Genomic DNA, 14,915 nt, shown 5'->3' with positions numbered 1-14,915 from the left:
ACATTCCTGTACACCCCATGTCCAGTCATGTCACATATGACTTACACACCCTTCAGTAGGGAAGGCTAAGCCTTCACAGAAAAAAATTCTTCACAACTCCCTAGTTCCTCTTGCTTCCACAACCTCCAGACAAAGGCATTCAATTAATGGGAGGTGGGTCTCAGAACTCATTGTGAACTCAAGTCTTGGTTTTATTACCTTCACCCCACAGGGGCTAAGCAGCCCTTTGAGAAAGACCCAGGATGACTCTATGTCCTGCTGCCCAATCCAACACCCTTGATGTGTAAGAATTCCCAAAGGACACCCTCCTGGGAGAGCCCTTGCAAGTGCAGTGAAGGGCCAGATAGAAGCCCCAGAGCCATCTGGCTGAAGCCACTGCTTTTGCATACTGTAATGCCATGCTCCCTGTGTTTTTACACACTCCATCCTAACTCCAGAGCAGGGGAAGCCTCCCACAGTTACCTTGCATAGCAGCTGTATTGCACCATGGGTGCTGAAATACCCATCCTAAGGCTGCTGGCACCCTACAGCAATGTGACTAAGAGGACTCAAACTAGAAAACTATTTCACCCTGCAGGTGAAATGGGCAGGCAATGGGGAGAGGTGTGCAGTACAGGAACACAAGGTTCTCACTCAGCATGCACACATCCTCCCTCCATTCTCTTGGCTCTGAGTACACCCATCATTTGCCTGTGCAAAACTCTGCTTCCACCAGACCTGCCCCCTGCAACTGAATGCCTGCAAACATCACTTTCACTTTGTGACCTTCTCGAAACTTCTTCAGCTCCCATCTATATTCTTCCTTCCCACATGTTTGTACATACTGCAAAGGGGAAGCCAATCCCAAGCACAGCTTCCCAGTCAGAGCCTGCTGCAGGAAGGATGGTAAGCATACCAGAAAGATGGCCCTGAGGTCAGGGAGTATGCTCAGATGTTATGGCAACACCTGGCAAAATGCCAGCTTACATATGGCTGATCAAGGCATGCTGGAAAGGCCTGCCCAAGACAACAGCCTGGGAGTACAGCCTTCTCACTGTTTGCTGTCTGTAGGAGCTTCAGAAGAAGGCCACCAGCACAGGGACTGCCACAAGACTATCCAGCATGGCGTGGATAGGAGCAGTCTACACGAAGCTGTGCATACTCACATGGCCATGGAGGTCTGTGTTCAGCAGCATCATGGCACATGTGAGACAGTGAACTCCATCTGCAGAAAGAGAAATAACCAGAGTCACATGCAAAACCACAGCTGGACCTTTAAGAAGCTGAAACTGAGACTCATAGACTAATTGAGTCTGTTCCCTTCCTAAGAATCTGTTTTATCAAGAAATATACATAATTAAATGAAGGAACAATGAGGTCATCACACAGCTGCTAAACCCTAACAAGTCTTTCTTTCATCTTTTAGTAACTGTCAAAACTGTCTTGCAGCACCCATGGATGAGGCAAGCAAGACAAGAAATCACACTATCACTCTTAGCTTGCTAATAGCAATATTACAGTCTGAATCAACACCTTTTTCTTCATTTACTTCAGTGCAGAAAGGGAAAAGTAAAATACATTCGTTCTTGTGTAAGGCGTGGGTGCAGCAGGGTATCCTGTTTTTCTCCCCCTCTGGCTTACTCCTCATTCAGAGCTCAATTAGACCTAATTTTGGAGAAGTACAGTCAGTTACTTGTGCTGCCTTGGCTCCATGTTGGGTAGAGAGCACTCCAGGGGTTTCTAAGCTGGTCCTGTGGCCAAGGCCCTCAGCAATAAGCCAGATTCATAGAACTACAGACTAGAGTTGGAGGACTGAGAGACTGAAAAAATGATTACTGGCTCAAACCAACTGAAATGTATGTGTAGAGGGAGCAGCTCTGCAGAAAATGGGATGGTGCACTGCTCCACACCCCACTCTCTGGAGCCTCTAGCTCAGAATTGCCACCAATCCCTGGCACACTGAAAGCAATGCCCCACATTCTGCCCTGGACCCCCAGTCAAGCCCTGGGGTGGCCAGATGACTGGAAGCACCCCTGGGGGTTGCTTGCCACAGGAAGCCAGAGCAGACCCCAGGACGTGTGGTTGTGTCCCTATTGTCTTTGGATACCTGAAACCACACTAGGATCCAGGGCAGTGGCTGTATCTTGTTTTTGGCTCTTTCTTTTCATCTCTTTTTCCTCTTTTCTATTCCTAATTTCTGTTTTCTGAAATTGAATGGGTAATTAAGATTGGATGAGTAAAGTTTGCTAAGTAAGTGCTCTGTGAAATGCTTTATTTTGATTGAATGTTTGTTTTAAATTCCTGATTTTCTAAGGTTCGCTAGGAAAGTTTAGTCATGAACATTCTGTGAACTTTTGTCAAGTTCTTCTTTGTGCCCAACTCAGGAAAAAAGTAGTAGTAGTAGTAGTAGTAATACTTTAAGCCCTTTTTGAATAAAAAGTAGTACTAGTAGTACTTTAAGCCCTTTTTGAATAACCTTTCCAAGCAAATTTAGAAGGCACCCTACAAGGATCATGGAGTTCAACTCGTGGCTCTGCACAAGACATCCCTATAAATCACACCATGTGCTTGAGAGCATTGTCAAAACACTTCTCTAGCTTTGTCAGGCTGGTGCTGTGATCACTTTTCTGGGGAGCCTATTACAGTGCCCAACCACCCACTGGGAGAAGAACCTCTCTCTGATGTCCAAACTAAAACCTCTGCTGACACAACTTTAAGGCATTCCCTCAGCTCCTGTCACTGTAACCACAGAGATCAGTGCCTGCCCCTCCTCCTCCCCTCGTGAAGCAGCTGTAGACTGCAATGAAGTCTCTCCTCAGTCTTCTCTTCTCCAGGCTCTGCAAACTATGCAATTTCACTGCTCCACATTTGGCTTTCCCTCTAGATCTTCCTCCATCTTCATATCCTTTTTCAGGATACTCTCTGATAGGTTTGTATCTTTCTTATATTGTGGTGCCCAAACTGAGCATAGTACTAAGATCCTGGGTTAAGTGTGCAGGATTCAAATGCTTACTCAGGGTCCAAAGTTGCAATATCCCTCTTGCAGTCTTGACTAGAGTAAGGCAGCCACATCATCAGGCAAGTCATTATTTCACTCTGGACATGACACACTTGTTCTACCTGACTGCCTACAGTGTCTTAAAATAAGAAACGCAATAGGCAGAGTACAGAGGCAGCAGAGAAGCAGATCCCGTCTTACTCCCAGCTCTTTCCCTCCCCTGCATGACAGCCAGTAAAGCTGAAGAGGTGTGAAGTACCCAAACATCTCACTGTAACAGGGGTAGGTCACAAAGCAAGGGGTAATAAGGTGCAGTGGTACCTCCAACTGTAGCAGCTCTTCCTCACACTTGAAACCAAAAGTACAGCTAAATCGATGACTGTCCTCTTTTTCATCCTCCTCCTTCAGTGTGTGATCAGCATATGCTACAATCACAGGGCCACAAGGCTCTGCCAGCATGTCTGGCTGAACACAGCAGACAGTTTGTCCTCTTCTGCAATCCCGGTTTTCTCAGGTTTGATCTATTTGCTTGTTTGTTTTCATCATTTATTTCTGAACTGACTGCAAACATTGGCAAGGGGGAGCACTCTGACTGATGTTAGCTAGTCGAGATGAAACCATGCCAGGGTCTGGATACAGCACCCAAAATTCACCCCCACAACTGGCAAGAACTGGCATGCCTGATGCCAGTGTATGCAGATACAAGCACTGAATGGAGCATGGAAAGCGAACAGCCTCTCTTTCACCTGACACAGGACCTACTCCTGTCCATATGAGTGCAGCTGGAGTACAAGCACCGACACATCAAAGCCAGCAAGACCAGAAACTACAACTGAGGACAAATCTGGAGGTGCCACAGTTGAGGATTTATACTGAGGACCTATTTATATTGAACACCTTTCGTGTTGAGGGTTTCGATGCTTACCAGAGTCAGTCTCTGAAGTGTTGGACAGTGACTACACACTTCATTTTCCAGGCATACAATAGCATATACCATATGTGTATGCTATTGAAAGTGAGAATGAAGGAAGACAGCAACAAGCAAAGACCTCATTATCAGAAACAAAGTTACCTTGAGAAGAAATGGTATTTGGGTTGCACTGGTAGTATCTGCTGGAGAAATGGATTAAAACTCTCTCTCGTTCCTGAGTTTCTCCAATAAGTGAAAAGGCTTTAAAGAAACTCCTAAAACAGCAGTGGGAAAAAAAAAAGTGAAATTAAGGTAATAAATCTCTTTTTGCTTCACAGAGTACACAGAGCAAAGCACACATCACAGCAAGAACTACATGAGCACAAATACAGTTCCAAGGAGCCTTTCTGGGAAATTGGACTATCATTCTTCATGCAGTTAAGTCCAACATTTTAGTAAATGAAAGAAGATTTAAATTACCAGTGGTCTCAGCCTCAGTGGCTAAGATATTATATATACAAAATAATAAGTAATTCCTATTTGAAAGAGCTGTTATTTTAATTTTTTTTTCTATGGGCAAGGGACTGGGACATGTGTTTTTTATGCATTATAAGATATCTAGGATGTTCCCTATTCTCTTCTAATTGCCCACCACCCCTGCACCTTTTAACTTTACTCATTAGTACTGCTCTCCAAATCAGAGAAGCTACTCCAGTGGTGAAGTCAAGCAAGCACACAGCACTAACAGCTAACACAAAATGTGTGGTCACTTATCCGAATGGCCAGGACCACATCAGCTGGGGAGGAGTGTGACTACTTGGACCTGCAGAAAATATCTGAGCAAAAGGGCAGAAGACTTGCAACATCTCCCGCTGAGCTTCAACAACAGGAGGAGGCCCTCCTGAGGTTCTTGCTCATGAGAGCCCAGGGTGCAGGGCTGGTGCACATGTAGGCACACTCACTGGATATAGACAGCAAGTCTGTGCAGAAAGGTGGGGAGGACACACATCTTTCACTTCTATTCTCCTACTTGACCACATATCCTCTTAACCACACTGCTGTTCTGCCTGCATAGAAATATGCATCTCACAGCCACAGATGACCTCCTACATTCATTTATCAGGATGCTTCTAAGAAAATACTGAAAACACAAAACTTCTGTATCTGAAGTAAGAAGACATACAGAATGACTAAGAGACTATTTTTAAACACCCCATTAGACGGAAACTAACACTAGATCTGAGAGGAATGGAATATATTGCTGGAACATGCACATCTATCTAGTCTCGATGCACAAACTTTAATTTTTTTCTCTCTAATATAAGGTCAGAGATAGGCTGTACTTTCAACCATCTCACACCCAAGCAGAGTGTGATCTGCATGGTAATAACTTAATTTCACATGTAATGTATTGCAAATAATCCAGTTCACAAGTAGATACAAGTGAATCTTAACAGGGTTTCTGACCTTCCTACTTTGTGTTCCTGTCCTGGTTCTGGCCAGAGTTAATTTTTAATATAAGGGCTGATGTTACTTCTGATCATCTTGAAGGGACCTCCAGGTCATATTTACAAGAAGTGAGCAACATGTACTATTACTAGAACTACTATTACTACTACTACTAGAACTACTGGCCCCAGCCAGGTAGAAGAAAGGGCCTGTTGTATTGTGTTTTATGTATTTTGGTTATCATGCTCTGTACAGTTGAGTTTGACAAATGGTTCACTCCTGTACCCCCTCTTTATCCAAATGGTATTACCCTTGTCAATCCCTGTTAGGTCTGCCCCTTGGCTCAGCAGAAGAGCTGAGTCATTCATTTGTCCCCTCCCTGGTGCCTTGTCCGTCACCCGACGCCCCATCCCAATAATCTGGAAGCTTCCATCAAGGCGTCAAGTGATTGGGCGAGGGCCAGGAGCCCCTCCTCTAACTTCCCCTGATACATTATTGTTCCTGTCTTTCATCCCAAGAGTCACTCCCCAAGCTTTCCCCATTGGTTGTTAGACAATCCCTTCCCCTTTCCACACCCCTGTTTGTAAGTTGTTGCTGAGTCTCGCTCAGGGCTCTCCTTGGTTGGTTTTCCCTGGAAGCAGTTGGGCTTGTAAGAGCCCCCAGTAAACTTCTGGACTATAAAGCCCTGATGAGAGTCAGCCTCCATGCTTCAGTGATTGCTGTCCACTGCTCCTCTGGAGGCTCTCCCGGAACCCTGTGGGAGCACACGGGAGAGCCCTCCGCCGGTTGTTGTGCCCTTCTAGCCAGGCCACTCAGACAAGCTCTGAGTGCGCACGACAGCAAGGGCCAATCAGATCTACTGGACTGTGTGGCTCCAGTGCTCTGGCACATCAGACACACAAGAGTGTAACGCTTTAGTTCACACCGGCACATGAGGTACCCTGATGCCACCCAGATGTGTGGGGAAAGAACCCCCCATCAAGAAAGGCACCTTTCTTGGTGCCAAGGGGATCCCAACAGCTGACAGCACTGGAAGGTAGAGAGAGCATGACTTGAAATGATTGGCAAAAGCATCCCACTGTGACTGGCCCAGAGGCCCTGTGCATCCTTAGCACAGGTTACCCCAAAAAAAAGTGTATTCAAGGGCCCAAAAAGGCATTGTTAGAATTTTTGGGATAGCTGCTGTGGAGACAGAGGAAACAAGACAGCTGAACACCTTGCCCAGTGTCTCAGAGGACCCCTCTGTTCAGGGACTGCTGAGGGTCGAAGAACAACAGGTACAATTACTACCACACATCACTACTGCACCATCAACAATACTGCACCACTTGGGACACTGTGACCCCCAGCCAGAAGATGATCTGTGAACTGGAGAGCTAGGGAGTGGTCAGCAAGACTTGTTAACCTTTTAACAGTCCTATATGGTCAGTGTGTGAGCCCAGGGACCAATAGATTATCATGGCCTGAATGAAGTCACACCACCATTTAGTGCCACTGTGCCCAACATTTAGTGCCACTGTGCCCAACATGCTAGGATTTCAGTATTAGCTGGAGTCCAAAGCAGTGAAGTGGTGCCACCATCAACATTGCTAATATGCTGTTCTCCATTCCTTTAGCAGAAGGGTGCAGGCCTCAATTTTTTAACTGGAGGGGTGTGACATACACCTGGAACTGACTTCACCAGGGCTGGAAACAGCTGGACTAATCCAGACTGCACTGGAAAAGAAAGTGAGGAAAAGGGTGAGGTCTTAGAATACTTGCAATATATTGACAACATGATCATGCAGGGCAACACAGAAGGAGTTTTGAGAAAGGGGAGAAGACAATCCAAATCCTCCTGAAGGCTGGTTTTGCCACACGGCAAAGTAAGATCAATGGGCCTGTCCAGAAAACTCAGTTTTTAGGAGTTAAATAGCAAGATGGATGTCATCAGATTCCAATGGACTTGGTCACTGGAACAGCAGCTATGTCCCCACCAACCAGCAGGAAGGACACACAGATTTTCCTAGGCACTGTGGGTTTTTGAAGGATGCATATTTCAGATTACAGACAGATTTTAAAACTTCTCTATCATGTGATACCAAAGAAGAACGATTTCAAGCAGAGTCCTGAACAATAATAAGATTTTCAACAAATTAAACAGGAGATTGCAGTAACTAGTCAGGACGCTACAAGATGTAAAAAATATGCTCCACAGTACAGCTGGAAGAATGGTCCTTCCTGAAGTCGCTAGCAAAAGGGTACATGTGGAGATTCAACAACAACCGCTGGTGTTCTGGAATTGGGAATACAAACATTCCAATATACAAAGGATCTGAGACCAGCTACACCCCCATTGAAGGAGAGACACTGGCAACTTATAAAGGGGTTGGAGCTGCCTCAGAAGTGATTGGCACCGAAGCACAGCTCCTCCTGGTGCCCCAGCTGCCAGCACTGGACTGGATATTCAATGAGAAAGTCCCTGCAACACATCATGCCACTGTGGAGTAACTGGATTACTCTGACCACACAGTAAGCTTGAATAGGAAACCCCAATCACCCAGGGATCTTGGAAGTCATCACCAATTGGCCTGAAGGTGAAAATTTCAGACTACCATCATCAGAGGAGAAGATGATAAATTGCTGAGGAGGCCCCACCATACAATCAGCTACCTACAAATTAAAAGGAATACAATGTCTTTATTGACAGTTCCTTTTGTATCACAGGGACAAATCAAAAATAGAAAGCAGCCGTAGACAGTCCTATATGACAAGTTGTAGAAGCTACTGAAGTACAGGGTGGATCAAGTCAGGTTGCAGAGCTGAAAGCCATCCAGCTGGCTTTAGGTATCACTGAACAAGAGAAATGGCCAGCAATCTACCTCTACACTGACTGTGGATAGTGGTAAATGCTGTTTTGGAGTGACAGGACTGACAGAAAAAGGCCAATCGGCAGTGCAGATGGAAACCCATTCAGGCTGATGAAATTGCTGCCCTGGTAGAGAAGTTGGCTGTAGAAGAACATCATGAGCATGAGATGCACATGTGCCCAAGAGTCAGGCTGCTGAAGAACACTGCAGCAATGGAGAAGTGGATCAGACCACCAAGATTAAAGTGGTTAATCTGGACTGGCAATGTAAGAGCAAATTATTTCTGGCTCAGTGGGCTCAAGATGCCTCAGGTCATCAGAGAAGAGACACAACATACATGTGGACCTGTGATCAAGGGGCAGACTTAACCATGGACAATGCCTCTCACTTACCCATAACTGTGAAACGTGCAGTGCAATTGAGCAGGCCAAGCAGGTAAGGCATCTCTGGTACGGTGGGTGATGGTTGAAACACAGATATGGGGCAGCCTGGCAAATTAGTTACATCACACTGCTGCAAACCCACCAAGGCACGTGCTACAAGTGCTTACAATGGTGGAAAAAAACTACTGGGTGTCTGGAAATTAACCCCATGCCTCACACCAGGGCCCAAAACACCATCCTGGGGGTCTTGAGCTGCAACTTCTGCAGCAACATGGCACCCCAGAAAGAACTGAGTTGGAATAATAGGACTCATTTCAAAAGGAGTCCCACAGATAGATGGGTCAGAGAGCACAGGATTGAGTGGGTATAATACATCACCTATTATGCACCAGTCTCTGAGAAAATTGAACACTACAATGGACTGTTAAAAATGACATTGAAAGCAATGGGTGGTGGAACCTTTAAACATGCGGATCTGCATTTAGCAAAGGCCATCTCATTAGTAAATACAAGAGGCTCTACCAATCAAGCTGGTCCTGCCCAATCAAAATTACTATGCACTGTAGTAGGGGATGAAGACACTGTGATATGACATAGAGAAATATGTTAGGGAACACAGTCAGGACTGGTCCCGCATTTGCAAAGGCAAATCCATTCGTGGGGACTGGTTTTGCTCAAGGACATGATGGCACTTGATGGGTAGTATAGAGGGATATGGAAACATGAGGTGTACCGGAAGGGAATCAATTTTGGGTGAGAATGGTCTGTAATGTTCAATTGTACCATACTGTTTGCTGAATGGCACTGCCACTGTATGCTTCAACTGCTATAGAGAATGAATATAAACTGTTCCAGATATACCAGTCATGAGCTCCTGATGCAGACTGCAGCCAGGTGAAAGCAAGCAGCCCTCCTGCCCTGGAAAACATCTAGAGCAGATAGAACCCACAGTCATGGACTAAACAAACTCAACAGACATCTTGAAAGGACAGCCACTGACTACAGAAATGATACTCATGCTTGCATTGATACACACACACACACACACACACATATATGTAGCTGGGATGTGTAGGACCTGGACATGACATAGATGGTACAGCATAAGGGATGGAAAACATACTGATTCTGGCCAGGACAGTTAATTTTTGCAGTAGCCAGGAGGAGCATGCCTAGGAGCCTGATGTTATTCTGTACAACCTCAGGTACATGTTGTGAGGGGGAGGCGTCCCTTCTGGTCAGGTAGCATGGTGGAGCTGTCAGGGTTTCCACGTGGTGACTGCTTGCATGTGAATGATTCACCTCTATTGTACATTCTGTTATTAATATTGTTGCTGTTACCCTTCATTTTCTTGTTTCATTTACTGTTTCCAGTAAATTGTTCTTATCTCAACCCTAGATCTTTGCCTTTTGTGCCTCCAGTTCTCCTCTCCAGATGCCCCATAGAGAGGGGGAGGGGAAGGGAGCAAGTGGTGCATGTTTTGGAGCGTTTCAGTGGGAACATTAAATTGGCAAATACTGTTCCTAAATCCACAACAGCTTCCAAGGAATATTTTGAGAATTAGCCATCTTTCTGTCTCCTACCCCAGTCTGGGCTCTTTCCAGCAACACTCCCTGCTCATGCCAGGTACTACTGACCTACACCTTCACCACTTCTAGAGCACATTTACCCTCTTTGAAGCTAACTTGGAGAGGAAACTGATGAAAGAATATTTGGTAAATAAACAAGGCAGTTTCCTCACTCTCAGAGCACAGTGCTATAGCCAAGGGCCACAGGGATTAGTTTTGTGCCCACCAGAGAACATAGAATACACTGAGCTGGAAGGCACCCAACAAAGATCATTAAATCCAACTTCTGGTTCTGCACAGAACACCCCTAAGAATCACACCATGTGCTTGAGAGTGCTGTTCAAACACTTCCTGAACTCTGTCAGTATTGGTACTGCGACCACTTCCTTGGGGAGCCTGTTCCACTGCCCAATCACCTGCTGCGTGCAGAACCTCTCTCTGATGTCCAGCCTAAGCATCCCCTGACACAACTTTAAGCCATTCCCTTGCATCCTGTCACAGGTCACCACAGAGAAGATCCCCTCCTCTTCCACTTGTGAGAAAGCTGTAGACTGCAATGAGGTCTCCCTTCAGTCTCCTTCAGGCTGAGCCAAAGAACCTCAGCCACTTCTTTGGCTTCCCCTCCAGGCCCTTCACCATCTTTGTAGCCCTTTTCTGGATACCTTCTAGTAGCTTTGTATATTTCTTATATTGAAGGGACCAGAACTGGCCCCAGCACTTGAGGTGAGGCTGCTCTAGTGCAGAGCAGACCGGGACAATCCCCTCTCTTGCCTGGCTGGTGATGCTGTGCCTGATGCACCCCAGGACAGAGCTGGCCCTCCTGGCTGCCAGGGCACTGCTCACACATATTCAACTTGCCCTCCATAAGGATTCCCTGGTCCTTTTCTACGGCACTGCTCTCTAGCAGCTCATTTCCCAGTCTATCCCAGGTGCAGAATCCAGCACTTGGCCTTTGTTAAATTTCACACAGTTGGTAGTTCCCCAGACCTATCGTTCATCAAAGCCTCCCTGCAGGACCTCTCTTCCTTTGAGGGAGTCAGTTGCTCCTCCCAGTTTAGTATCATCAGTCTTACTTATTATATGTTCAAGTCCTGTGTCCAAGTCATTTATGAAGCTGTTGAAGAGCACAGGGCTAAGGATGGAGCCCTGTGGAACCCTACTAGTGACAGGTCACACCAGTCTGATGTCACCCCATTCACTGTAGCCCTTTGTGCCTGACCCGTGAGCCAGCTGCTCACCCACCACATGATGTGTTTATCCAGTCACGGGCTGGACATTTTCTCCAGAAGGGTCCTGTGAGAGACGGTATTGAAAGCTTTGCTGAAATTCAAAAAGATCACATCAACTGGCTCCCCTCTATCATCTAAGTGTCTTACCTTGTCTTAAAAGGAAATTTGGTTGGATAAGCAGGACTTTTTCCTCATGAAGCCATGATTGTGACCAATCACTGCATTGTCTTTCAGGTATTTTTCAATACCTCCCAGAATAATTTTCCCCATTATTTTACCAGGCACTGAACTGAGACTGACAGGCCTATAGTTTCCAGGGTCATCCTTCTTGAAGGTTAGAGAGCTTCCAGTCAATTGGGACCTCTTCAGATGCCCAAGACCATACCAAAATCATTTGAGAGATCTCACAATGACATCAACCATTCTTTGAGTATTTCTGGATAAATACCATGTGGGCCCACAGACTTATGAAGATCCAGATGGAGCAACAGATCCCATACAAGTTCAGGGTCAGCTAGGAGTTTATCATCCTCACAGCCATGGTCCTTCAATGCACTGAGCCATTCTGCATTGCCTTTTTCTACTGACTTATTTTTAAAAAATTCTTTTTGTTGTCCCATACAAGTACTAGCAATGTTCAACTCCAACTGAACTTTGTCAGCTAGAATTTTCTCTCTACAGTGGTGAGCAGCAAATTTGTATTCTTCCCACATCACCTGACTTTTCTCACATTGGACGAACACGGGTTTCTTTTGTTACCTCCAGAATATCCCTGGTCATTCAAGTTAGCCTTCTACCTTGTCTGGATTTGCCAGCTCCTGTGCCCTTAGGAGGTGGTGACCAGTATTGATGGATTCCAGCACCTTCAGAAGCATTTTCCCAGGGAATCTTACTAACTAGTTCCCTGAGCAGCCTTAAGTCTGCTCTCCCCGTGCCCAGGGTTGGACTCAGAATGCACACTGAGAGGAGCTGGAGCAGCACCACATTCCCTCCTGTCATCCTACAGAGGCTGCAAGAGATGTACTCAGGAGGTGCATGGGCAACATGGATCCAGGGAGTAGACAGTGAAGGAACAACCCTTCCCAAGTCTCAGACTTGTCACTGATGCTGCACAACAGCCTCCCACAGCTGCGAGGTAGCACAGATCTCAGCAGCTGCCCCTAAAATGCTCAATAAACCACAGCTTGTCAGTGAGCCAGCAACAACAGCACTGTTTCTTCTCATTCTCTGCCAAGCGTGAGGAAGCATATTTCAGTTTCCTGAGGCTTTGGGACAATTTTTTGTCCCCAGCTGCTACTGCATGCTTAAGCTGTCAATTCTGCAGCTACTTTTGAAACCTCAACAACCCCTTGGCTTGTTTAAGTCCTACATGAGCCTGGGCACATTTTAGAGAAAGTCCTAACTACTAATATTAACACGAGATCTACAGGGAGCAGAGACTTCCTAAATATGTGCCACAAAGCAATTATGTGTTGGATTTCACAATTTATAAGAAGGGTATATTTAGCATCACGCTTCAGGGGTGCTGAAACATGGAACTGAGCAACACACCTCCCACTGCCCAGCAGCTCCCACCCCATGCTGAGCGGGTGCTCCAGCTTGGCTCCACTCCTCCTGCCTCAGGACCAGGCGGTTCATGTTTGTGCAGGCATGTTCCATTTCCACCACCTTCAGAAGGCAGGACTTTGTGGGTGCCTTTGATCTGTTATAGTCTCATAGCATCAGACCCCCAGAAATGCATTTGCAAAGGAGCTAAGAAGTGCGTGCACAACTTCTAGATTTTCATTAGGAAAAAAATTCCCACTTAAATAACCTCAGTCAAATGAGTTAAACTCATTTAAATCCCCTCAAACACCAGAACACCAGCAACTGTGCTAACAGGCCACTGCTACACAAACTTGGTGTTTTGACTTCTGAGAAAAAAGCACTGAAAAAAACATTGTTGAGGTCTGATTCCAATGTAAAAAGGAAAGAAAATGAAAGGGCTGGGTTTTTCAAACACCCACTCTGACAGTTATCAAACTCACTACAGCTTTTTCCACAGAGAAGCTTTTGCTGTTCTGTACGTTTCTGGACTCCTCAGGGAGACACAAAGAGGGGAGCTGCCAAACTACACCAAACTCTGGTCTTAGTGCACTGCAGCAAAGCAGGGTAAGCTCCAAAAGGCATCAGCCATAGAGTCGGCACAGATCAGCTATGAGCAACACTGTAATTCCTCGCTAGCACCTGGCAGACTACCAAGTCCCCTGTTTTGACAGCAACTGGACATTTTTCTCCAGCTTCTCAAGAACCACCCCTAGGCAGGTCCACCCAAATATTTCCCTCTCCACATGGCCACCACTCCAGTAGCACTAGAGTAGGGTAGTACACCAAGCCAAACAGAAGATGAAAGTTCTGTCCCCAAAATACATCACAGTCCTGTCTTCATCTTCTTACATCCCAGAAGGACAACCATGTAAATCAGGACAATACTGCAAACAGCACTGTTACTAAAATAAGAATATGAAGTCTACAAATGGAATTATACCTGAGTGAACAGTCCAGTGTCATGCCTGTGAAGTCAAAAAATTTAAGATATTCTTCGGCCACAAGCTTGCTGAATTCATTGCTAAAGAAAAGCGAAGAAATAAGTAAAGGTTATCATTCAAGAGTGAACCCCTCCAGAAGCATCAATAAATAAAGCCAAGCACATACTCATATCAGCACATACTTTTTACCCAAATGTTTTGCCACATCAGAGCGTTTGAACCTGTCCAGATGGTAGAGGCGCTTAGCCAGGCGCCTGGCTGCTTCCAAATTGCTGCTGCTGCCATTGCTGAGGTTGTGGCCAAGGGCTCCAGTGGCATCTTTCTCCTGAAGTTCATTGCTCCCCATGGCTGCACTGGAGTCTAACACCACATTCTGCAGGTCAACATTGCTGTGAGATTAAAAGAATATGGAAAGAAGAAAAATAAGACTACATTAGCACTTCCTCTTATAACAGCAGGCAATTAACTGTAAAGAGGCAAGATGACACAATGTAACAAAATCCACTTAATTGAATGAGCAGTGTAGAAAGGGACATTCACTTGGCAGTCAGCAGAAGTTAAGGGTTTTTAACAAACATGGACTTTCCTTCTAACTGTGCTATCCTATCCTCAACTTGGGCTCACTTCAGAGAGGGCTCTTTGCTATTATCAGCCTACAGCTGCAACTGCACTAATGCTTCTTGCATTAGTATTTTTTAACCCAATTGCTTGCTTGGCTTGAAGAGGCCTCTTTAAAACTAAGAAATTACCCATTTTCCAGGAGAAATGCAGTGATTAAGCTAGGGTGATCAGTTACTCCAAACTGAGTCAGAACAAGTCCCTTCCTCATTCTTCCCCAGTTGTCCTGGAAACAACACAATTCCTTAAATCTAAAATAGTATCGCCAGAACTCTCAGTGGCTTCTGTGTCGCCTATGAGCAGTGGACATCCCATGGGAAGGCACTGCTAGAAAAAGCAGGACTCGGAGCAAGGAACCCAGTTTGGATTATGAGAGACAGAAACCATCCATGCCAGCCTGGAG

At 45.7% G+C, this 14,915-nt stretch overlaps 1 protein-coding gene across 5 annotated transcripts in view; it reads right to left on the bottom strand.

Annotated features, from left to right (window-relative positions):
- LOC128802444 (PH and SEC7 domain-containing protein 3-like) overlaps positions 1 to 14,915 on the bottom strand; it is a 119,861-nt gene that overhangs the window by 63,630 nt on the left and 41,316 nt on the right. For all 5 annotated transcript variants that reach the window (XM_053968828.1, XM_053968823.1, XM_053968824.1 and 2 more), the window contains 4 exons: positions 14,077 to 14,283; positions 13,894 to 13,974; positions 4,050 to 4,162; positions 1,146 to 1,204 (listed from right to left, as the gene is read on the bottom strand). In XM_053968828.1, the coding sequence (XP_053824803.1) occupies positions 1,146 to 1,204; positions 4,050 to 4,162; positions 13,894 to 13,974; positions 14,077 to 14,283 (460 nt within the window). The remainder of the gene's footprint in view (positions 1 to 1,145; positions 1,205 to 4,049; positions 4,163 to 13,893; positions 13,975 to 14,076; positions 14,284 to 14,915) is intronic.

The sequence above is a fragment of the Vidua chalybeata genome, chromosome Z, assembly GCF_026979565.1.
Source record: "Vidua chalybeata isolate OUT-0048 chromosome Z, bVidCha1 merged haplotype, whole genome shotgun sequence".
Taxonomy (NCBI): domain Eukaryota; kingdom Metazoa; phylum Chordata; class Aves; order Passeriformes; family Viduidae; genus Vidua; species Vidua chalybeata.
The sequence above is the reverse complement of the archived record's forward strand: the minus strand, read 5'-3'. Positions and strand labels throughout refer to the sequence as shown.